The 24,056-nt window shown below is 39.9% G+C and overlaps 2 protein-coding genes across 2 annotated transcripts in view; both read left to right on the forward strand.

The window, feature by feature from the left end:
• Positions 1 to 9,792, forward strand: part of tfpia (tissue factor pathway inhibitor a) — a 53,114-nt gene extending 43,322 nt beyond the window's left edge. The window contains exons 3-7 of the mRNA XM_086266672.1: positions 614 to 790; positions 3,254 to 3,307; positions 4,034 to 4,108; positions 7,228 to 7,395; positions 7,792 to 9,792. Coding sequence (XP_086122798.1) covers positions 614 to 790; positions 3,254 to 3,307; positions 4,034 to 4,108; positions 7,228 to 7,395; positions 7,792 to 7,880 — 563 coding nt within the window. The 3' untranslated portion in view covers positions 7,881 to 9,792. The remainder of the gene's footprint in view (positions 1 to 613; positions 791 to 3,253; positions 3,308 to 4,033; positions 4,109 to 7,227; positions 7,396 to 7,791) is intronic.
• A 1,726-nt stretch (positions 9,793 to 11,518) lies between these two features.
• The window catches only part of LOC147312005 (calcitonin gene-related peptide type 1 receptor), a 29,142-nt gene continuing 16,604 nt past the window's right edge, over positions 11,519 to 24,056 (forward strand). Inside the window, exon 1 of the mRNA XM_086266466.1 lies at positions 11,519 to 11,702. The gene's annotated coding sequence lies outside the window, so the exon portion shown is untranslated. The remainder of the gene's footprint in view (positions 11,703 to 24,056) is intronic.

Raw genomic sequence — 24,056 nt, forward strand, 5'->3', positions numbered from 1 at the left:
TTCAGTTGGCTTTTTTTTTTTTTTTTTTTTTTTTTTTTTTTTAAGGAAATCAATTTCAGAGTCATTGAAGCTTTATGTTCTGAATAAAAATGAAAGAAAGTGAAGTACCATTGATCCTACCAAACAAAGTGATGGTGGCTCTATATGTTGTGGAATACTGAACACAGTTTGGCTCTTCTTTGGGACTTTCTTTAATGAAGAATGAACGAATGAAGTTTCATTGTCATGCATTTTATATTTCAGATAGGAGTCAAATATGGAACAAAACTATGGACTTTCATGACTCAGAAAATGAACTGAAATGTCCAAAACCATTTTTAAGAGCTTGAAAAAAAAAGGTGTCTCACGTATTTAAACCCTAGTGGGGTTTGTCCGTCGAGAGGCGGTTGCTGACCTACTATTAATCATGTGTGCTGTCACATGATCCAAGATGTGAAAAAAGGTGTATGTCGTTACACCAGAGGGTTTGGGTGAAACCTCTGTGACACCTTGCCTCACCCTATCATACGACATATTAAAGTCATATGCTATTATTATTACTATTTAGCAGCAAATTAATAATTACACGTTTCAAGAGAATTTATTGTAACTCTTCCCTCTTTTACTTTCTTAGATAAGAAGAACCCATGTCATTTACCCCAGGCTCCCGGTCCCTGTCGAGGGCTCGTGTCACGCTTCTTCTTTGACAGCTCGAGTCAGGAGTGCAAGCAGTTCTATTATGGAGGATGTTTTGGCAATGCCAACAATTTCAGGACCATGGCTGAGTGTCAGGCAAAGTGTCTAAATCCAGGTAGGGATGCACTTGCATTCACTAATGCAGTTCACTGACTGTTGTTTTGAAGCGTTCTCTGATTTCTTCCATAGTCATATCTGCTTTTGATGAAGTCCTACATGAGGACCCAAAGATCACAGCCTTTCATTACAGCTTAATGGTCTTTATCCTCTGTATACAGAGAGTTCTCTAATCTTTTCATAATGTTAGAATCTGTAAAATTGCATGTAAAGAAACATTATTTTTTCTCCCTCACAGAGTGGAGAATCCTTTATTTTCTTTGCTTACTTTATCAATCATTTTCTTTTGAAAGGTTCCGCTGGCATCAAATTGTATATCAGCACGTTATTTTAAGCATGTTATATGTTGTCTTTGTACTGATTTTGATTAAACACATGGTTTGAATAACTTGTAAATCATTTGGATTTTGTGTATATTTTACACACAATAGCTTTCTTTTATTGGAAACATGGCCAGTTGCTGTGCATCAACAGAAAACCCATTTCAGTGAGGTGACATAATCAAAATAATTCTACCTCTGAAAATTAACTTTGTGATGACTTTTAGCTGACCGTGAAATCACATTCCACCTTGATTTAGCATTTAAATGGTTTTAAAGTGACCAAAGCATACTCAATTATACCAGACTTTAGGCATAAGTCGTTTAAATATTGAAATTTTAGGAAAATAACGAGCAAGTCGCTCGGCTGTGACCAGTTCTGCCAAAAGACCATGTTGTAGAGAGAATCGATTTTAATTCCACACAGACGAATGTTTAGTTTCATTTATAGACAAAATGTTTGCAAAACAACACCTTTTCCCAGCTGATGCTAATGTAATTAAACGTGCTTTAATTATGATTGATCAGGGGGATATACACTGAACAAAAATATAAACGCAACACTTTTGTTTTTGCTCCCATTCCCCATGGGATGGACGTAGAGACCTAAAATTCATTCCAGATACACAATATAGCCATCCCTCCCAAACAGTGGTCACAAATCAGTCCAAATGTGTGGTAGTGGGCACATCTGCTATATTGAGATAATCCATCCCACCTCACAGGTGTGCCACATCAGGATGCTGATCTGACATCATGAGTAGTGCACAGGTGTACCTCAGACTGCCCATAACAAAAGGCCACCCTGGAATGTGCAGTTTTTTGCGCTATTGGGGGTCTGGGGACCCAGAACCGGTCAGTATCTGGTGTGACCACCATTTGCCTCATGCAGTGCAACACATCGTCGCATGGAGTCTATCAGATTGTCAATTGTGGCCTGTGGAATGTTGGTCCACTCCACTTCAATGGCTGTGCGAGGTTGTTGGATATTCGTGGGAACTGGTACACGCTGTCGTATACGCCGGTCAAGCACATCCCGAACATGCTCAATGGGTGACATGTCCGGTGAGTATGCTGGCCATGCAAGAACTGGGACATTCTCAGCTGCCATCTGCCCTGAACAATGTGAACCATGATTCATCCGTGAAGCGCACACCTCTCCAACGTGCCAGACGCCATCGAATGTGAGCATTTGCCCACACAAGTCTGTTACGGCGACGAGCTGGAGTCAGGTCAAGACCCCCATTGAGGACGACGGGCATGCAGTTGAGCGTCCCTGAGACGGTTTCTGACAGTCTGTGCAGAAATTGTTTGGTTGTGCAAACCAATTGTTCCAGCAGCTGTCTGGGTGGCTGGTCTCAGACGATCTTGGAGGTGAACCTGCTGGATGTGGAGGTCCTGGGCTGGTGTGGTTACACGAGGTCTGCGGTTGTGAGGCCGGTTGGATGTGCTGCCATATTCTCTGAAACGCCTGTGGAGACGGCTTATGGTTGAGAAATGAACATTCAATGCACGGGCGACAGATCTGGTTGACATTCCTGCTGTCAGCATGCCAATTGCACGCTCCCTCATTGCTTGTGGCATCTGTGGCATTTTGCTGTGAGACAAAACTGCACATTCCAGGGTGGCCTTTTGTTGTGGGCAGTCTGAGGTACACCTGTGCACTACTCATGATGTCAGATCAGCATCCTGATGTGGCACACCTGTGAGGTGGGATGGATTATCTCAATATAGCAGATGTGCCCACTACCACACATTTGGACTGATTTGTGACCACTGTTTGGGAGGGATGGTTATATTGTGTATCTGGAATGAATTTTAGGTCTCTACGTCCATCCCATGGGGAATGGGAGCAAAAACAAAAGTGTTGCGTTTATATTTTTGTTCAGTGTAATTAAATTTGTTCCAACTATAGTAGGTCTTGATGCTCAAACATCCAGGTAAAAAAAATCCCCAAAGGTTGATTCTGTTCATCTGGATGTAGCGTTTTCAGGAGGAGAAACATCATGTCCAGATGAACAGAATCAACTTTTCGAGATAAATACAGCAGGACTGATGTTCTGTGGATGGCAGTCGAGACACATGTTCTCAGATGTTGCTTTTCTCTTTTGTCCGTGTCAATATGGTGAACCCTACCACAGCACCAGAATCTCCTTCTCCAAGAAAAGACGATGTTCAGCCAATCATCGAGACTGGTAACGATGACTGTACACTGCACTCTGCCTATCTTCTTCTTCTTTCACCTGTTCCCTTTTAGTGTCATCACATCAGGTCATCTTCCTCCATCTCACCCTATCCCTAGCATCCTCCTCTGCCACACCAGCCTTCTGCATGTCCTCCTTTACCACATCCTTGAATCCTCTTTGTGGTCTTCCTCTTCTCCTCCTGCCTGGCAACTTCAGTATATCCACTATCTCCCACCTGCGCATATATTCAAACCATCTCAACATTGCCTTTCTCTGTAATATTCTGTGTCTTAAGTAACTGATAAATATAATTATTACTGATGGCATCATTCCCCTTGCAACTGGGATTAAAAAAAAAAAAAAAAGAAAACAGTAAAAACCAGAATGAGATGGGCGATTGATGGAGGCATTCAGCCTATGTTGGCATGACTGGAAGCAGAAAGAAACATGATGTCCAAAAATCAGTAAATACTGCACAGATGGACAAATTGCTATTTAGTAATAAGTAGTTACATATGCATGTCATTAGTTAATTAAAGCTTTAGAGTACCAATTTTTTAATTTCATAAAGACGCAAGTAAGCTAATTCCAGTCTTTATGTAATCACTTTCCTGTCGCAATTCTCTGTTTTATGCACAGGTGCAAAATTTGCATTAATGATCACAACTGAGTCTGACAAAGGAAGCAAATTTATTCACTGACTGATTGATGGCTTCCCATATTGTTGCATTTCAGGGGAACAAATTGCAGGGGAACAAATTGCAAATGCACCGTTGGTGCAAGGGAATGACACAAATCCAGAGACAAACGGTAAGAAAATTCCACATTTTCAAGGAGAACTCGATGAGAAATCTTGGATGTAGCATTTAGAATTAAGGCTAATTTGATTTTATTCATGCAAATTGGTTGTTAGGTTACTATTCTTCATAACTCCATAAACACAGAGGCTACATTTCTGAGAACAGCCAGGATTTCACTCAATGTTAGTCTCATAAAGCCAAGTAACACGAGTCAAGAATGTGATATCAATAAAATCAGCCGGCTGTGTAGCTGATTGATGAAGTAAACTTGATCAGTGAGAAAACTGTGAAAAGCTCTGCGACTAAGATACAGTCAGACAATGAAGCACAAAGCTAGAAGCAGTACACGTAGTTTTCATTTATTACACAGAGTATTAGACATGTGGGATAGATTAATGGTCACAAGGCATGATTAAATCACTCATCTTGTCCTCAGTCATTGTTAAATTCTGAAATATGCTCAGACCTGAAAGTAAGCAATTCCAAGCCATTTATTAACTAGAGCAGTTTGTGCTGCCAAAAACTTTGTTATAAAAAGAAGAAAAGAAATTGTCAAGGTGCAGTGATGCATAGATGGTAGACAGCTTTCAGAATTGCTTTTGTTGTGAAAAGCAAAGGGCAGAAACGGAGTGCATCAGTGTCCTCTTCCCACAACTCGTTTGTTACTTTCCCACTCACTAATTTTCGGTGTATTCGCAGTGTGGGAGCATAAATCACAGCTGTCCTGTTGCAAGGCTGTTTTGTACAGCTTGCAGGAAAGAACTGGGAGACCCTGGCTCGTCTCCCATCGCCCTCAACTCATTCAAAGAGTTATAATTCTAAGAATTCAATTTCACTGTTGTCAAAAATATTGAGTAGAAGAGATTCAGGATAAGTTAGCCTCTGTAGTTCCACCATGGAATCAATCTTTTTCTTTTTGAGGGTAATTCTTTGATTAAAAAAAACAAAACAAAAAACCCAAAGAACTCGTTGATGTAATAAAGTGTCTCTGAGAAGTAAAGTTGGTATGAATGTTGATTTCAATTCATTAATCAGGTCTTTAAAAGACAGATTTAGAAAATAGGTTTTGGTGATATTTGATGTCACAGTTCACTACTACGATGAACCGAGTTTGACTCTCAAAGTTACAAAAGCCAGAAATGAGCATGAGAGAACGTGGTGTGCATGCTGACGTCTGTCTGCCAAGCAGATGTTGCCATGTTGAAATCAAAGAAATCAAATCAAAGACTGACATCTTGTGGCTGCTCAGTGAAGCACACACTTTGGCTCTGTGGATCTCAGACTTTTTCAGGCATGAAACAGTTCTGGGCAGCTCCTCCGCCCAGAAAGTCATTAAAATCATCTCATCAATAACAATAATAAAAAAGGGAATATAAACTTGAAATTTAGCTAAATAAAATAAAACACAATAGCATCATGAAAACCCTTTATATATTTGCCAGGTTGCCTGCACCCAGTTATGTGCTGTGACTAGTTATAGTTTCTCTGTTTTTGTAACACGGGACATGACAAGTAACAGAAGACCACAGTTTTTCCAGCAAAGCATGTTTATAAAAAGCAGCTGTAGAACTCACTGAATTATCTAATTAATTATTTTTATCAAAGAGAATTTGCAATGCAAACAGTGGCATGACTGGCATGAAACAACACTTTGCGCACCTCACAGCTGTGTATGAGAACTCAAAAGTCGGTCTGATGGGAGCTTAAATGAGCTTTAATCTGCCAGCTCCAGAATACAAAGTCTGTGTGATGTGTGTTTGTGCCCATCTGGACATATTGTTGCAGATAACGGATTCATAGGCAGTGCGGGGGTGTCATTTGTGCTGTGTTTTGCACACTCCCAGGAGCATCTTTTGTGTCCTACATGTGAGAAAGGACAATATGAACAATGCCCTGACCTGGTTCTACCAACATGATCTATTTATGTGTGAGAACTTGTCATACTATATTATGTTTGGAAGTTTAACACAGTGGTGGAATAATTCTTATATATTAACTGTTTGCCTAAAAGACTGAGGCTTTGTGGTGATTTAGGGGTTTGAATTCCTAGCCAGTATATCTGAGTTTGGGTTTCAGACCCAGTGTCAGAAGTTCTTATTGTTAGGCTGATTTCTTTATCAAATGAGTCATTTTTGAGTATTAGCTCTGATTATTATTATTTATTGTATAGAATTATTGCTTTTTCGTGTGTTTAATTCTCTCGGTGTAAGCAATTCCAGGCCATTCTTATCCTCTATCTTGTCTTTCTGTTTATTCCTTTGTCCTGTAGTGTTCTCCTATATCCATGTCTCATCTCTGTGTTTAGGATAGGTCTTTGAGGTTTAAAGGTTATTATTATTATTATTATTATTAATATTGTACGCTGAGATCATTTTAATTTTTGTCTTACCTGACCCTGGATTCTCACCTGTGTTAACTGTGTCACCTATGCCTTGTTCCCCACCTGTGTGTGTATAAATAGTCCTGCCCCTGTGTATATATTGTCCTATCGTCTTTTGTCATTGTTTCCTGCAAGCCCTCCTGTGCTCTCTTGTGCTTCTGCGGTTTAATTTCAGATTTTGGGCTTTGTTCATTTGCGATGTAGTTTCACCCTGAACAAAATCACTTTTTGTTGTTGATCCTGGATTTCTCTGCAGTGTGACATTATTTTTGGTGACCTTAGCTGAGCCTAGCAAGTTAAATACTGAGATAAATGCTGAACTGTTAAGGTCACTGTTTGTCAGTGAAAATAAGTGTGCATCAGTAGTGAAAAAGAGTCATTGCTCATGGGTCTCCAGTCAGAATATGGAATATGGCCCTACTCTCACCCAGCAGAAAACTACAGAAAAAACAAAGAGGATGGCTTACACAGCAACTTCCACTCTCAGAATCTGTTACTCCAAGACTCAGCCTGAATATGCCGGTCAAAATCAGTTTCAGGTGGATGAAGCCTAATGCAACAGTACACAAACAGGAATCATTCATCTTCCTCACCTTCAGGCTTGTGGTATCTTCAGCTTATGTCTTAGCTCTCTAATAAAACTAACATAGATCTAATTTAATCAAAGAATTATGTAACATTTTAAGGATGAAATGAAATAAAGTTGGCTGTTTGCTGTTTCTTATGATTAACAGACTTCACTCTTTCAGAGCTGTGCTTCAGACCTGTGGACAAGGGGACATGTAGTGGTTCAGAGAGCAGATATGCATACATTCCAGAAAAAAAGCGATGCCAGTCATTTTCCTACAGCGGCTGTGGAGGGAATGAAAACAACTTCATAACCCGGAGACACTGCTTCCACAAATGCATCAGAAAGGGTAGGATTATTTTAAGAGATTCACTTTAATCCAATTCTGTTCAGTTTAGTTGATTTATATACTGCCAAATCACAACAGCAGTCACCTGAAGGCACTTATGTTGGTAATAAACCTACAATAATACAAAGAAAACCCCCAACAATCAAACATCCTCCTATGAGCAAGTACTTGGTGACAGTGGGAAGGAAAACCTCCCCTTTAACAGGAAGAAACCTCAAGCAGAACCAGGTTAAGACCCAGGATGACCCAAGGAAGACAGGACAATCTGGAACTGATCAGTTCCAAAGTTTGGCGTACCATGGCATGCTCATTCAGTTAATTTCTTTTTCATTTGTTGTCTTTAATTATTCCATTTTAAAAATCTAATATGAAGACATTTTGTGGTTTATGTTGCAGGTCATGGGAAGAGGATGATGATCCGAGTAAGGAGGAAAAACTTACACAACATTCTTAATTACTCAAGAAGAACACTCGACTCTGCGTGAGATTCTACTCTGCTGTCAGCTGTATTTATGCCAATATATGTTTTGTTTGGGCTTTTTTTTTTTTTTTAGCTTTATGCATGTTTTTTTTTCTGCTCTGCAGCCAAGTCTGCCACAACCCCTTGACATCATTGGTCTGCCTCTGTGTTTATAGCAATATGATTTTCTTGACTTGTTGAAACATGTTTATTCATCTCAGGAATAATTTGAGCTTTATGTCATTTAAAAACTCTGTTAATTTTATTTTTGGTCAGACACATGAAAGTAATGCTGTGCTGCACTGTGCAGTTTGGAGTCATTGTTTAGAATCTGCATCTAAATGATGTTCATTAACTGAGATCGTTAGAAGAAAAGACTGCGGGATCCCCCTGTGGTCTAGATACTGGTGGCGGTAGAGGAGAATAAGCAGATGATGATGACGCTGATAGAGAATTTGGATCAAGCTCAAGGACAACCCACACTGGTGGACATGGGGAGGAGCAGGAGTAGATTACAATATGTTGTAATGGAACTAGAGGAGAAGCTGGAGATGGAGAAGCAAGGATATCAACAAGAGGAATGTCACAGATTGGCTCTTTCTTACTGAAATGAAACACATTTTGAAATAAGGGGGGGGGGGTCACTTTTTGAAGGAAAAAGTGTGACAAATGAAGCTAAAAGTGACACCAAAGAGGGATGACGTCCTTTCGTCCTAGATGAAGGTGAAGAATAATGATTGGACCCTGAAAAGAAACAAATGAGGGCAGACATTTCAGAGGATTTATTTTTTGAAAAGAAAAAAGCTTCATAAAAACAGAGTTAGCCACTGAGAAATATCATAAAGAGCCTTGTCCTGTTTGCTTGTCTGTGTGCGTCCCTTTGCCGCTCAGACTGCTGCTGCCATGACCTTTAATAAAGAGCTGCCATACATGAATGAAACATATACTGAACAGCTATAGCGTATACATGATGATCATGTCTTTGTCTTTTCAATAATAACTTGCTCAGAAAAGGGCAAGCATAGTATCAAAGAATAATATTTCTGCCTTTCATTACAAAACATTAAAATTTATGACCTTAGCAACAGCCTGAGTGACATACAGAGACAGATGAGCTTTGATATCGCAGCAGGATAGTCGTGTTTTCGATTTACATCAGAATTTATGGAAAAAAATATAACATCGTACAAGCAGACTTTGAAATAATTGCTACACCGTGCTGCTGAGGACGGTGCTCTCTGTTGGTGTCGTTGTACGTCAGGCAGCATCTCATATTCTTCTGTAGCACACTTGGCTTGGGATAACAGATCTTGTGTAAAAATGATTTTTTAATTACATAAATTTGATTTTTAATGAATTAAACTTGTTATTCGCATTGTTTCTATGGCTTATTGACAAAAAACATTTGTTTGGCTGATGTTTATGCTCTGGGCACTAATGCTTTGCACTGCAGTTATTATATGTATACATATTTTATGTCTTTCTATTTTTACGATCAGATATTATCGTTTCGATATAAACTTCTCACTATAGCCTTAATGGGAATACATCTAATGCATATTTACTGTGTATGTACAGCAGCTGATGCTATTCTACTGTGGTATTGGCATAGTTTCTCTTCAGTGTGAACGGCAGCATTAAAGTTGTGCACAATTCTTCGTCCAGAATTGAATTTTTTTTAAGCAACTCCACAATCAAGAAACCATCACAGCTGTAAATCATTGTGAACAGGATAATGACTGTATTGTTGTTTGTTGTTGATTTTTTTTATGACTTTAAATCAATGTTTTCAAGCTTTGGAATGTTGTTGGTAAGAAAAGCCAGAAGGGGGCAGTGTTGTGTAAAGAAAGACGTTTGTGAGCAGCAGACGAACAGTGCTGTTTACTGTACATGGCTGTAATGGATGGGACTGAAAGTTTATATAATACATTTCAACAATCCTATTGTGTTTCGTGTTTATTTACTCTCTTTCCATCTCTTTTAGTTTGAGTGACAAGTCCAGAGTTTTACACTGGAAAACAAAGAATAGCAAAATGGCCTTCAGAACTCTAAATAAGACAACAGAAATCGTGTAGAGTTGCAAGAATTGTCAACTGAACTATCAGCTTTATAACAACATAAAGCTGACAATTTACACCCTGCACAACAGTCCGTTATTGTTGTGCAGGGTGGGGGTGAATTTTTTTAAGCATCCTTCTAGGTTACCTCTGTTGTAGGCTAGTGCAGAATCCACAGCCTGCATATTTTCAGTGGAATCTGGGTAATTTTCAAGACTTGATCTCTGTTTTGTTATTGATTACTTTATTACGCTATTTTTATTCAAGTCTGTAGAAAATGCTTTCATAAAGCTGCACAAGACAATAATTTCAGAATGTCAAATCAATGCATCTCATGTGAAAGACATTCTCTATACTGACAAACCCACTGAGACGTATCACCTGATATAGTTCTAGTTTTATAGGATGGAACTTTCTCCTGTTTTGAGTGAAGAAACACTCTTGAACCCATACACAATCATCGTTTAATAGTTAGCTGGTAAGCTGCTGGAATATATCGCTCTCATCTACAATAGAAATATAAGAGTGGTGCAAGAACTTTGTAAGTCTTTTTCCTCTAAAATGAAAAGTGGATCCAAATCATGCTAGCTAAGTGAGTCCAACAGCATAACAGAGACACAACATTCCATCAGTGCAGGATCAAGGGTTCAGATATTTCCTTCAGTCTGTTACGCCTCTGTTTGTGTGCTTTACCAGCTGGCGGTAACCCTCGTTGTGGCTGAAATCACTCAATATCAACTGAATTCTGAGTGTGTAAATCCACTTTGACACCGTGTTCAAATCATAATCTCACAGAGCAATTCCTTATAGTTTACAGAAAATGCAGCCTCCTACAGAAACACATCTATAAGTAAATGCTAATGAGATTATGTTTTTACCTGTATTTCTAGCTTATAATACAATAAATCCTCATCATATGTCAGATCCCACAGTGGAATAATGTTTGTCTGTATCTTACTTTACTAGAAAGTGTCGATGTATATATGTGGCCTGTCAAGAAAACACATTCCCCTGGCAGTAGACTCATTTTATCGGTGCATATATGTTTATGGCTTTAGAAAGCATCCAGTACTTTCATAGCAGCAGTTTGGTTTGAAACTGCAGCTGGTTTGAAACAGAGAAGGTCAGAGGAGCAAAAGGGATTCAAAAGCTACAAAAAGTGCTTTTACCTGTGTGTGATCAGTAATGACCCATCCACCAAATAACGAAGAATCCATTTATAAGAAATGTATGAATGCGTGGTAGGCTAGATGCACAATTATAGATCACGGGTAGAAGTAAAATAAAATATAAGCCGATGTCTTAACCTAGCCATAAAGGAAGAAAATTAACAAAAATGGAGGCTTAGACGTATGCTTTAAATGTCCCCGTGTTTAAAATGATCCATTTCATTGTTTCTGCAGGCTTGGAACGAAAAGATCACTCAGAATGCACAAAACAGTTTCCCCGGTGAAGTGCCCGTGAGCAAAAACACTCTTTGATAACACAAACTGTGGATACACGCCTGCATTAGCGTGTAGGAGTGAAAGGGGCACATCATCCTGCACTGTGCCGAGCTCGCCACAGATCGCAGGTCCTCAGCTGGAGCCTACAGTGTGATGTAACAGGAAGTAGTGGGTTGCCTTCCAACGTCAACCTGACAGCCGTCTGAGCTGCGCTCATTGAGCGCCGGAGGTCCACCGTGTCCAGTTCTCTGCGCTGAAGCCGAGGAGGAAAAGACGCTTTGGGGGACTGCTCTGAGAGTTTATTGCGGTTCCTGCCTCTGCGCTCCGGGTGGATTTTACTCTGTGGTAGGACGTGCTACAGTGAAGTGTGAATTGCGGTCTACGCGCTGTGTCTCTTCCATGTTTTGTAGGCAATTTGAGCCGCAGTCACGTCGAATGCAATTAGCGCAGAGTTGACAGGGCATTCTGTTGCTTTATCCAGGGCATTTCAACTGTATGTGCACTGAGGGAGCCGGGGAACATGCACTTATAGAATGGCTGAGCCCACTCTGAACGATGAGCATCCGCTTGAGCCGCATTGTCCCTCTGTCAGGAGCTGAATGCAAGAAATGTCGAGGTGTAGGAAGAAAATAAAGAAACGGCTTTGTTTGTGCGCTTTGGACACCGTTAGACCAACAAAGCGCGTTGTGCGTGATTATTTGTATCAAATTTATATATTAGTTCCGTCTAATGAGACATTCGCACTCACCCCTGTCCCGTTTTCAGGTGGTTTTAGGATCTTTTCACACGCGCAGAAATGATAACACTGTTGGTAAATGAATTCAGAGGTTACATTTTAAGATGCATGCATGGTCAATTTAGATTTTACATGTAATCTATACACCTACTAATGACTGATACCTCATAGGAAGGGATGAGACGCAGTCAGGCGTTTGTTTAGATTTTTTACATTAATTAAACGGAATAAGAAAAAGAATCAGCTCCATTCAGCACCGAGGCTTTGATGTAAGCGACGGCCACTGGTTGCTAAATCATCTGCATGGTTACATAAGGGGCAGATTTGGACATGTTGGAAGTTTGTGGGCTGGACAGTGAAAGGGATCATGATGATGATGATGATGAATGATGGTTGTGATGATGGTGGTGTGTAGGAGGAGGATGTGATGACGATGGCCACAATTGGCGGACTATATTCTGCTGAGGAAAGATGCATTCGAGTCATTACAAGGGAGGTGACAGAGCAGAGGTAACTCCCAATCTGAAGCTGACTGGGTTTTTAACAGATGAGTTTCTAGATATGTTTGAACTCCGTGGGTTTTGCAATGTCGAGGTGGAGTATTCTCAGATGACTTCTTGTGTTTATTAAATGTTGTTTAGCCTAATTTAGCACTTTTGTTATGGTGATTGGGAAATATCAGCAGTTGAATTCATTCAAAAGGTTGAGCCAAAAGATTTTATGTGCCGCTTTTATTTGCTGCTCTGCTTTTAAACGTGCAATTTCAACTCGTGCCTTAAGTATTTGAACTCTCCACGACCAATGAAAGAGGATGTTTGGAAAACTAAAAGAATTCTGTTAAATATTAAGTAAGTTGCTTTGGTCACTTCAGATCATTTAAAATGTGATAAGTTTAAGATGCAGAAAAATTCGTTTCAAAGCACATGTTTGGCCCAAAGTTAACTTCTTCTTCTTGGAATAAACACATTTTTAGATCTCATTTCAAGATGAACACTGATTAATATTTCATAAAAGGGCTAACATAAACAACAGAAACAGACATTTCTAATTAAAAATGACTAAAAAGTGCTTTAACTTTGGATTATTTTGTACAAAACCAGCAACTTTGAAGGAGCTTCTTTTACTAGTTGCATGTCAGAAATCACTTTAACGAAAGTATATTAACATTATTTAACAGTTTTCAAGAAAAATCAGAGAAATATTAAGCAGAAATATAGCAGCACTAGTTAATTTCTGCTTTGCTGTCTCTGTGATGATCTCACAGATGTTCAGATTTGTCACGCACACCTCAAAAACAAAAACAGCCCATTACTGCAGTGCTCCACCCTGAATGTCACACCTAGTTAAATGTTAAATGTTCAAGTTTACATTATATGCACATGTTTATTCTTAAGTATGGGAAAGGTAAAATAACGTTGAGAAATGCCAGAAAGTAAGCCTAGTAAAACAGTGGATCTGCTTTCCTGCCCATGCATGTCAGCCGTCAAGACACTTTGGACAGTGAACGTATCGAAGCTGCCAGTTGGCAGGGCTGTCTGATGAGTCTTTGAGGCCATTTCGCTCTGACATCTTCCAGCGGCTCAGGCCTACACCAAATTCATGAGCCGATTGTGCAATGGGAGTGTCGTGCAGCTCATCACATTTAACCCATGCTGAGTGTTTACTGCCCACGTCTAGAAAGCAACTATTAAATGTGGGTGAGACAAAGATCTTGGCAGCAAAGCTCCCCAAACCTTTGCAGTCTTCATGATATAGCAGAGCTTCTCCTACAGCCATGGCATTTAGAAAGCTGTGCTAGTGGCAGCTCATTTGCAGTGTAGCCGATTCATATGGAGAACCGTGAAAAATAAATTTCTTCAGGCCTTAGAAGAAGCTCTCGTGTGGCTTTTTTGTAGTGATAATACGTGTGTTGAAACTGGAGCTTTTTGTGAAGAATTTATCCTGTAAACTCCAGGTGACCTTCTCTGGTGAGTGCAAAGGCCATCCGATTCACAGTCACAAGCGTAATGATGTTTCTCGTAAAGCGTCACCCCTCATAAATCACCAGGACACAGCTCCTGATCGATTCCTCTGTTTACTTCCTCATCCTGTTGGGGACACTGCAGACCTCTCAGACCTCTATAAAAACCTTCATGACCACAGGTTTCTTGCAGCACCTTTCACTGTCTGTCAGATGTATTTAAATTGATTTCCTATCATGTTTCAAACTGAGTCTCCACCTCTTTTATATATTATATATTTTCTTCCCTGCTCACTCAAGACTGAAGCTATCGTATTACACAAAAGCACAGTGATGTACATATGCAGCACTCCCCTCAGCTTCTGGATTCAGTTTCAGGGATATGAAACCTTTTGAGGTAATTTTTCCACTCATACATTATGATGGGTAAATGTATTTCTCATCTCCAGTTTAAATTGAGGTACCTGATGGGACGTGTCGCAGCCTAATGTCGTCAGGAGCAGCTTCAGGACGGCTTTGTTGCTGTGTAGTGATTGGCATTTTGAACTGCAGCGCTCTGCGAAGGATAGAAGGAAAAGGCTGCATGGTTTCTAAGGGTCTTCCATGTTTGTGTGAGCTAAACAAACTGAGTGATACAAGCTTCTTGATTTAGTGTGTGGGAGGGGGCTTCTGGCATACACAATAGAGGAAATGGTCCCTGGGAAGAGCTGCATGTTTGTCTTCCAAAGGTGAACCTGGAGTACTAGCAGATGAGTATAGAGCAATTTTGTTTGTTTTTTTCGCCATATAAACTCATAATAAATTCTTGGGGCTTTGATGGAAGATCATTAATAAATAATCTGGTACATTAAGTGCAGAGATTTCTTGTTTGAGAGAGCTTGTTTCCAACCACTTAACACTGCTTCACATTCCTCTTCCACCCTGCGTTTTCTGCAGCTCTGAGCAAATGTCTGCAGCAGCCATTTCTGTTGGATTTCCAATTAGCTAACTTACTCTAGCGTGAAAATACGACTATTATTACTTTCAAGCCCAGGCTGCCGTAAGCTGTGCCAAAAATCTCTCCATTTTATTGTAGTTAATTGGTTTTCAAGGTTAATAAAAGTCTCAAATTGCTTGTTTCCCCATTGAAAAACACAATATGTTATTGTCTGTAGTCTGTGTAATGGTCAATATCATAACGTTGCTTTGGTTAAACATATAGGGAACTATAGCCACTGGGAAAAAGCTCTGTTTGCTGTAAGGGATTATTTGTGCATTGCAATACCATGAGTGGCCACTAGGAAAGATTAGCAGGAAGGATGACTAGAAGCAACTAAGGGTAATATTTAAAATTCATTACATTACAAGATTACGGATGTTAAAATGGTCTGCAAGACAATTCTCTACAAAAGTCTTGAGCCACCTCTCATTTTTAAATATTTTGTTTCCAAAGAGTCAGACTGTTGTATTTTTTTAAGTGATCTGGAGCAATGGTTGGCTCAAGACCTTTGCAGCCTATGGTCTAAATATACTGACTAGCCAATCTCAAAGCTAGATTTGGAGGTGTAGTACTGACATGACTCTCCTCCTTGTTATGGAGCTAGGATTCAAAATGTATTATAGAGCCTCTTAGCAGCTCACATGCAATTATTAACACCCCAGGACAGGAAAATACCTTATAAAAGCCTTAGCATGTGCACTGACAACCGTAAAACTGCCCCAAATATTGCAAATGTGTCTGAGCTTTCTTTTTTGTGGCAATGAAAGGAAGTGCTGTAACATTTTAACTGTATATTTTTGTCATTAACATTAGAACAAAAAGGTAATCTGAGAACTCTTAACATTTTATTTTGTAAAAAGTTACACCCAATACTACTAGTGACACAGTATCCATGTAACCATCAGACATGCATGAGACTGATGCTCTGCATAGCGTTGAAGCCAGACAGAGCCACAGACCGTATAATGCACTAGATTTCCTGCTAATGCTGCTTTACTGTCCAGCTTACAGACAGGATCTTGTCTTGCTCTGGATCCTTATCTTGCTGACCTCTCTAGTGACTAAGCAGACATCTACTGGGGAGGTTTGCATGCTAGTTACTCCTCAGCCTTACCAAACAAACACTGTCTGCCTTCAACCTCTTGTAGCATGCAATAATTCTTTTACTTGTTAATTTTTTGTGGTTTGAATAGTTTGTCTTATTTTCTCCGATTAACACTTAATTTTCTCAATCTTTTTACAGGTAAAAGTTTTTTTTTTTTTTACTGATAACAAGCGGTCCGTTATAAATTTAAAATAACTTTGCACCCTTTGTGACAGCAATAAGGGACAATGTCATGTAAAACTAACTGTAAATGACCGTTATTCAGATATTCTCCACAAAAACAAATATATTTATTGAAGCTCTCATGTGTGGGCTAAGCTGTTAAAATGTTTTCGTTACACAAACACAAGGCACGCAGAGAAACTTGAACCGCTTAGTAGTGACGTGAATAGCACTTTCAGAGGTCAAGTCTAGGGCCCACAGCAAGCATACAGAGGATATTCCTTGGCTTCCTTTGGGCTGTTAATTTTGAGCTCCAGTGTTATTTTTGTCGTGGCACTACCCACAGGGAACCACTCATACAGGTCCCTGAGCAGCCTGTGCTCACTGTTGACTGTTGCTAAAAGAGGTTTTCAGCCAGAGATTAAATAATGCATCACAGAACAACCTTACTGCTTTTCTGCATTCAGTGTGTGTGTGTGTGTGTGTGTGTGTGTGTGGGGGGGGGGTGTTATGTGCTCCCTCTGGAATTCAAGAATTCATTTTCTTAATGGAGAATAAGAGTGTGATATGAAGCTTTGGAAATGGTTGGATCTATGTAAATGAAATCGAACACAGGGGGGATTAAAGAATGGTGCTTGACTCGCTTGGAGAGAGATCCCAAAGGACATTTTTCTGGGTTTATAATATTTCAACAGTACAAAGAAAAACAGCCAATAAGTGAGTGGAGGCTTCATTGATAAAATCCACAGAAATGAAGAAAGAAAGAAAGAAACTGGGAGAACACATAAACACTGATTTAAAGGCAGTGTTTGGCCTGAAAATCCTCTGCTGGTTGCCATTTTAATGACCAAGAATCCCCTAAACAAACAGTTATGGAAATAAATTTGGTGAAAAGCAGCAGCTTGTTAGGATGTAGAAATGTCACCCAGAAATGCGGGAACAATTCTGCTGAGGAAGTTTAAGCTATTGTATAAATCTGTCAAGCTGTCAGTGCATTTAAAGCACTTTACAAAGAAAGTCGAGTGACCTGTAAAAATGTGGCTCTATGCAGTGGAGAGAACGGGTGAAATTAACCACACATTCCCACCAGCCTGTGCTGTATGCACCAGGTTACACACTGGGCATGCTCAGGAGGTTATCCATGTGGTTGTATAGCTACTTCAAAACATTTACATCGCAACTGCAAGAGCAGCTATATGGATGCAGTGCAAGACGGAGCCTGATTTATTTTTAACCAGAGTATTTTTATCTAGGTATTTGTACTATTTTTTCCTTTGCGCAGACCAGTGGGCTCTGGAACAGGATCCTTTTCCTATGCTAAGACCTTTAGTATGCAAAGGTAACTGAAGACAGCCTTGGTGTTTGTTATTTTTTGTTGTTGTCAAGATTAATGAGGACACGCTAATGAAACGAATTCACTTTGACATTTTGAGTAAAATCCAGTATTATCTCTTCAGCAATTCAACGCTTGTCTGTTGGCATGCTGCATCGTGTTCATCATTTCTTTTTTAAATCTCAGAGTTTTGGAAAGAAATGTGATTGTTTTTGTAGGCAGAACTGGATTAGAAGGATTAGTAGAACTGTAAGAAATATATGTAGATGGTTAGATTAGCTTAGTGAAGACAGGGGACAGGTTAAAACCGCTACAATGTAACATGGCTAAAAGATACTGCTATTTGAGCAAATAAAGAAAACTGTGTTGCCAGAATAGATTGGGCAGTCCTTGGATTTGAGTCTTTAGGTTTCTGGAACTCTGTTGAAGTGATGGGACATCATTTTTTTCAGAAAGAAACATTTCATTTGATGTATTAATACTGCTGATTCTATGGATGGGGCAAACGTCATCCTCAATGAGACCACATATGTCATCTAAAGATGATACACAGTGATGCTCACCTCAAAAGGACAAGCAGATCCAAACCACACTAGCAAAAGGTCCTCCAGAGCAAGACGGTCACCATTTTTTCCCCCCCTTTTCTTTCATCACCTATCAGTAACCTCCCTAGAGCGTAACTCCAAAGATCACTAACGGGTTAGGCCATGTCTCATCTGTGTTTTTAAAAAAAAAAAAAAAAAAATCTAGTATTTTATGTTGTCCACACAGAAAACATTTAATAGTTCTAAGTAGTAGTTGTAGTACAGTACTCAGCTGTATTTTTAAAGGGTTCAAAGAAGGCTACTGTGTGAAAGTACTGCAGAGTATTGCTGTGCTGTCTACATGAGTTGCGACCCGGCTCAAAACCCACAACATGATGTGGAGACTGATATCAGAGTTTTAAGAAACATTCCTTTTTGTTTCAAATTACTTGATAGGCTTGGCTAAAACACTTACAGCCCAGTGAGCATAAAGCCTCAGCCCTCCATACACCACACTTCATCAGGAGTAGCCAATCAGCAATTAAACCCAGGCAACACCTGAGAGGGTCACACAGGGGTCACAGTGGTGTGCTGTGACATTAACCTGGTTCTTGAATGCTTTGGTTTAATATTTTAGGTCTGTAACTAATGATAAAATGTCCTTGAGGTGGCAGTTGCTGTGAATTGAATTGAATCCTCTGTGTTGACTCCTGCTTTCTCAGTTGTTAAGTCACTTTGTGATTTAAAAGGTTTGAAAATACAATGAATCAATTTTCAGAAAACCTTCACCTGTGTTTGAAATATTCAATTCATACTGAATCACTGGCACATAAGCAGCATTTTACTGATGTAATTGGCCCACTCATAAGTTTTTTTTTTAAGTCATTTATACAGTTTGATAGTTTATTAGCATAGTTACAACAATAAATTTGGGGTGACAGGAGCTGATTACAGGGTAGGAACAAAGGGGAAAAGCTCAGCTGCTGCACACAGGCACTGAATACTTGGCATAATTAGAACTATGCCTCAAAACTCTGCTTGCAGGACTCTTTTAAAGCCAACACATACTTGACATTCAGAACAAAAAATGTCACACGTAACCTTTTACTTTTCTTTTCGTTTAAGTGCGTTTTTGTGATGTTTGTGTGTATTCTTTGTGTGACTATTAATATTTCTAACATAAACTTTATCATCACCACTAAAGGTTATGTCACATGCCAAGAATGTATTTTCAACTAGTTTCACCTCCCCTAGCAGACAAAGAACTAAACAATACTTCATAAAGATTCACCTATGCTCATCCGAAAAACTGCAAACATCCAAGTCTGACAGAAAAATCCTGTAATCCTCTGAACGTAGCCAAGAGTAAAATGGCAAATGGCCCGTATTATTAAAGCGCTTTACTAGTCCTTAAAGACCCCAAAGCGCTTTACATATCCAGTCATCCACCCATTCACACACTGGTGATGGTAGCTACATTGTAGCCACAGCAACCCTGGGGCGCACTGACAGAGGCAAGGCTGCCGGACACTGGTGCCACCGGGCCCTCTGACCACCACCAGTAGGCAACGGGTGAAGTGTCTTGCCCAAGGACACAATGACCAAGACTGTCCAAGCCGGGGCTCGAACCGGCAACCTTCCGATTACAAGGCGAACTCCCAACTCTTCAGCCACGATCGCCCTACTGCTCTGCAAAACTGCAGAAGTACTAGGTGTATCTATATGTGGCAATAACAGAATGGTTGGGATGCATAACACATGGGCCCAGATGCAAAGAGCAGCAAGTTCATGGTTTAATCCCTGACCTCAGACCATTTGCTATATGACATTCCCGTAAATGCTTTCCTACAGTTCCCGGCTCAGCTGTTGCTGTCAAAAACATAACAATGCCATAGTCTCCCCCAAAGTGATAGTGGTATAACAGAAGGACACATACTTTCAAATTCCTTGAACAGTCATAATTCCCCAAGATGTTTAGTTGCACATGCATTTCCCTATGCAGGCTCGGAGTCTTCACACTTCCCTAATTGCTGTACAACATCTGGCATCATCCAACCATAAGCCTGTCCTTCCTTAGTTGTGGAGATGAGTTTTAGAATTCACTCTTTTCAACACCGCCGTCATAAATAGATCCACGTGCTTGCCTTAAGGACACTGGCATGCTTGTGAGGGTGTGAATGAAATGACATGAATGTTTTGGTATCTGAGTTGCTGTCTATTTCAAAACCACAAGAACACAGCCCCCCTCCTGCCCTGTTAATGCAAAGAATATTGCATTGCTTTAGTCGGGGTGGGTGGAAGGAGATTTGCAGCAGTCTTTTCATGCAACAAAGAGGACTCCTCCTTCACATTAGTGTGGGAATGCTGTTGTTTTTCCAGACATCTGGTGATGCCCCTGGCAACTGGGAAGTCTGCTCTCATGTCCCAGGCTTGGTAAGATCAGTTGCTGTAAGGCTGAACTCCTATTCAGGCATGTTCACTCACATGGATAAAAGCTACACGTACAGCTGATCCTGTGGAAAACATCCAACAGCTAAATTTGGCCCTGTTAATCAGAAGGGAAGCTCTCAGAGGAACCGTGTTCTCACATCCTCGTGTTTTTTGGGTTTGTCACTCTTGTTTCCCGTATATTCGTGGTCAGCATCATTTAAAGGCATGCAGATTTTTCCTTTCTTAGCATTTCCTCTTTCACAGACCCTCCTCTGTCCTCTAAAATAATAATCAGCCTGCGATAATGCAGTAAAACCAAGCAGGTAGGAACGCTTCCATTACTCCTTGAACACATTAAGTCTTCCTTGTCAGAACGGCTCTGTTTAAATAATCCATTTTGTGTCGGAGGAAATGAAGATTGTGGCTGCAAAGTGTGCACAAACATGATAAAAGAAGGGTTATAAGTAATTGTCAGTCATAATGAGTAATTCTTATTGTATGTAATTGTATGCTAGTTGTTCGTTTGGAATGATGTACTGCACTTGAAGTACTCATTTTCTCAACAAATGTGTACGCTGGCTTATGAAGGCACAGACCAAGGACATGTGCTGCTGTAATACAGACTATGATAATGAGTGTCTAGAGAGAGAGTGGTTTGCTCTCACCAAAAGAATCATTTTTATTTCTGTACTTGCTACAACCTGTTTTCACGTCTTAAATAGAGAGTCCTTCATGTTTTTAAACAAAAGCCGTGCACTGAATTTCAAATTCAAAAAACACACGGGAAAAGACCCAGGGAAACCGAGTTAATGATAAAAACGCTAAAAAAAATGATGATAGAAACCCTGCAAACCATACATTTCACACCCGAGCTTGTGGCATGGTACCAAACGACCAGGCCGTTTGGTACTATAGGCTATTGACTACTGAATCTGTGCTTGAAACGTGTGTCCACACACCAAATCTTCCCTGACTCTGTGTGTACTGACATGGTAAATGATGGCATGACTGATATGGAATTAGTTCCAGAAGGCACAACTCTGCTGTTTATCTTGTCTCATCTCTTGTTTACAGAGCAAGCATAGGACACTCAAGACCTCTATACCCCAGTGACCAGATTTGTGCGAAGCTCTCAAAGGCCGATAACAGTGTTTTGCAAACATTGCAGTGTAACAGCACAGCATCATTATCATCATTTATCTTTTCATTTTGCACTTCTTTGCTTATCTTTCAGCAGAGAGTAAAACTGATCACTTTACATAATATTTTTGTGATGGATTATTCTTTTCTCTGATTCACTTACTATTGTTTAAAATATGGTCAGCTACTAGTGCAAATATTGTTTGAAGAAGAATTGTTTCATAATTGCGTCTTTTTTTTAATCAAATTTGCCGTAGACAGAACAGGAATAAATCTTGGCGGCATCTTTTACAAGCAGAGGTTTAATCGGCTCCCAGTACCTGCTTCCCGCTCCGTTTAATCCCATATCCATGCTATAGATTGAGACGGTAATGCAGTTACTGGCCTTTACCAGCCTAAAGGTTCTCCGAATGCCACTGAGCCGAACTTGATGGAACTTGGTGTGCAGGGCGCCAAACATCCTGTGAGTACAAAAGGATGTTTACAGTGCAGCATAACATCTCTGCAGGGACAGTGGGAGTTGATAAGTGCAGGCTGGGCTCTGGCACTGGGTGAGAAGACGGCAGATGTTATACATAGGCTGTTTTTTCTGGGTAACTTTCTGCTTGCAGATGTAGTAGGTGATGTCATCTCTTGTGTAAAGTGTACATGACTAACCACTTCAGTGAAACACTCTGAGGTACTACAGATAATAGTGGACCACCTACAGTTTGCACTGGTCTGCTGTTGGATAAAGTTGACCCAAACAGATCAATAATCAAGTGCTGTGCCTCTGTGGAGGCTGCTCTCCTGGTTTTGAGCTGCAATTAGCCGAAACATGTTTATGAAGTTTGCGAAATAGTTGCAAATCAAATGTCCAAAATTTTCCATTTTGTTTGTATCTACACGAATATGGAAAACAAAAAAAGTATTCAGTCTTAGGATGAAGTAAAAGCGAGAAGTTTTCATTTTCTTAAGAACTCTAAAAACAATTCTTTCTTTAAAAAGACTTGTGGGAAGTCTGAGTGCTGTCCTGGACTGTGTCACGATAACGCCAGCCCGCTGCTACAGCTGTTGAGCTCTCATTACCTCCATAATAGCAGCATTAATAGGACATAGAGACATAGTAAAAGTTAAGTACATGAATGTAAACACAGACAAACCACAAGGATTATGTAACAGAGAGTCATCAAGAGGATTATGTGACAGACGTGGCAGATAATCAGAGGGATCCTTTTTTTCTCTGTAGCTAACAGCAGGGACACTACTGGTATTATTATACTAGTAGTATAATAACAGTTTTAGCTGCAAGGCTCTGTAGTTAAGTACACAGTTAAATGGATCGGGTTGTTTAATTAACCAAGAGCTTATTTTGTGTCTGTGTAAAACTGTGTGTGTATAAGCACAGAATTAGGGATGGGAATTAATAAGAAAATAGTGGTTCCAATTCCATTATCAATATCACTTCATGGATTCCATTCAATTCCTGGCTTTTTTTTTGGCTCTGCTTTAAGAATCACCACCGTTGCTAAACAGCATATCAAAGACATCACGTTCACTCTAATTAATTGCATGCTGTGTGCATAATGTATTACATATTTTACACAGAACACTGTGTAACACACACAAAGTTGTGTTAGCAGCATAATGCACTTGTTTTTGTCCTAGTCATGAATTTATTAATTTTATTTGGAAATGCAATAATAAAAATTTCCGCTGTCCAAAGTTGCTCCAGAAACCCCCACACAGGATTGAACCAGCTGAAGGTGAAATGATGTCCACAAAGCAGGCTGTGATGGGAGCACAGTGAGAGCTGCACGTAGGCTTACACAGAACAGCTGTTCTGATCACACAGTATGTGGCACTGCTGGTGGATCATGCTCTGTTTTCTGTTTACTGCAGAAGTTCAGTAGCATTGTTGCATATTTCTCACAATTGCTTATTTATTAGTTGTGTTGGAGCACACATAATTAACATTTTCTCTCTCAGAATCATTTCAACAAGTAAGCATAGTTTCTGACATCACTGAGATTTCTATGAAGTCTTGTCATAGCTTGTTTAAGACTACTTTTGATAAAAAGGTATTTGTTATGTGTTATGGCTTGAGAGTGAATATTAAATGTGAAATTTCCACCGTGACATGCGGGAAAGTCACCACATGTACTGTTAGTTAAATGGTACAATATTATCAGTTTAAAACAATAACGTACATGCACGCACACATGCGTGCACACACACACTCACACACACACACACGCACAGGTTGTCTGAAATGATGCATCCTCTGTATCACTGTATTTATATTAAAAAAAAACTTGCCAAGAAACAGCTGGGGTTCTTGACAGAGTAGG

The sequence above is a fragment of the Aulonocara sp. 'chitande type north' Nkhata Bay genome, linkage group LG16 (assembly GCF_057382095.1).
Source record: "Aulonocara sp. 'chitande type north' Nkhata Bay isolate Kocher_YH1m ecotype deep benthic linkage group LG16, A_spYH_male_GT1.1, whole genome shotgun sequence".
NCBI lineage: Eukaryota > Metazoa > Chordata > Actinopteri > Cichliformes > Cichlidae > Aulonocara > Aulonocara sp. 'chitande type north' Nkhata Bay.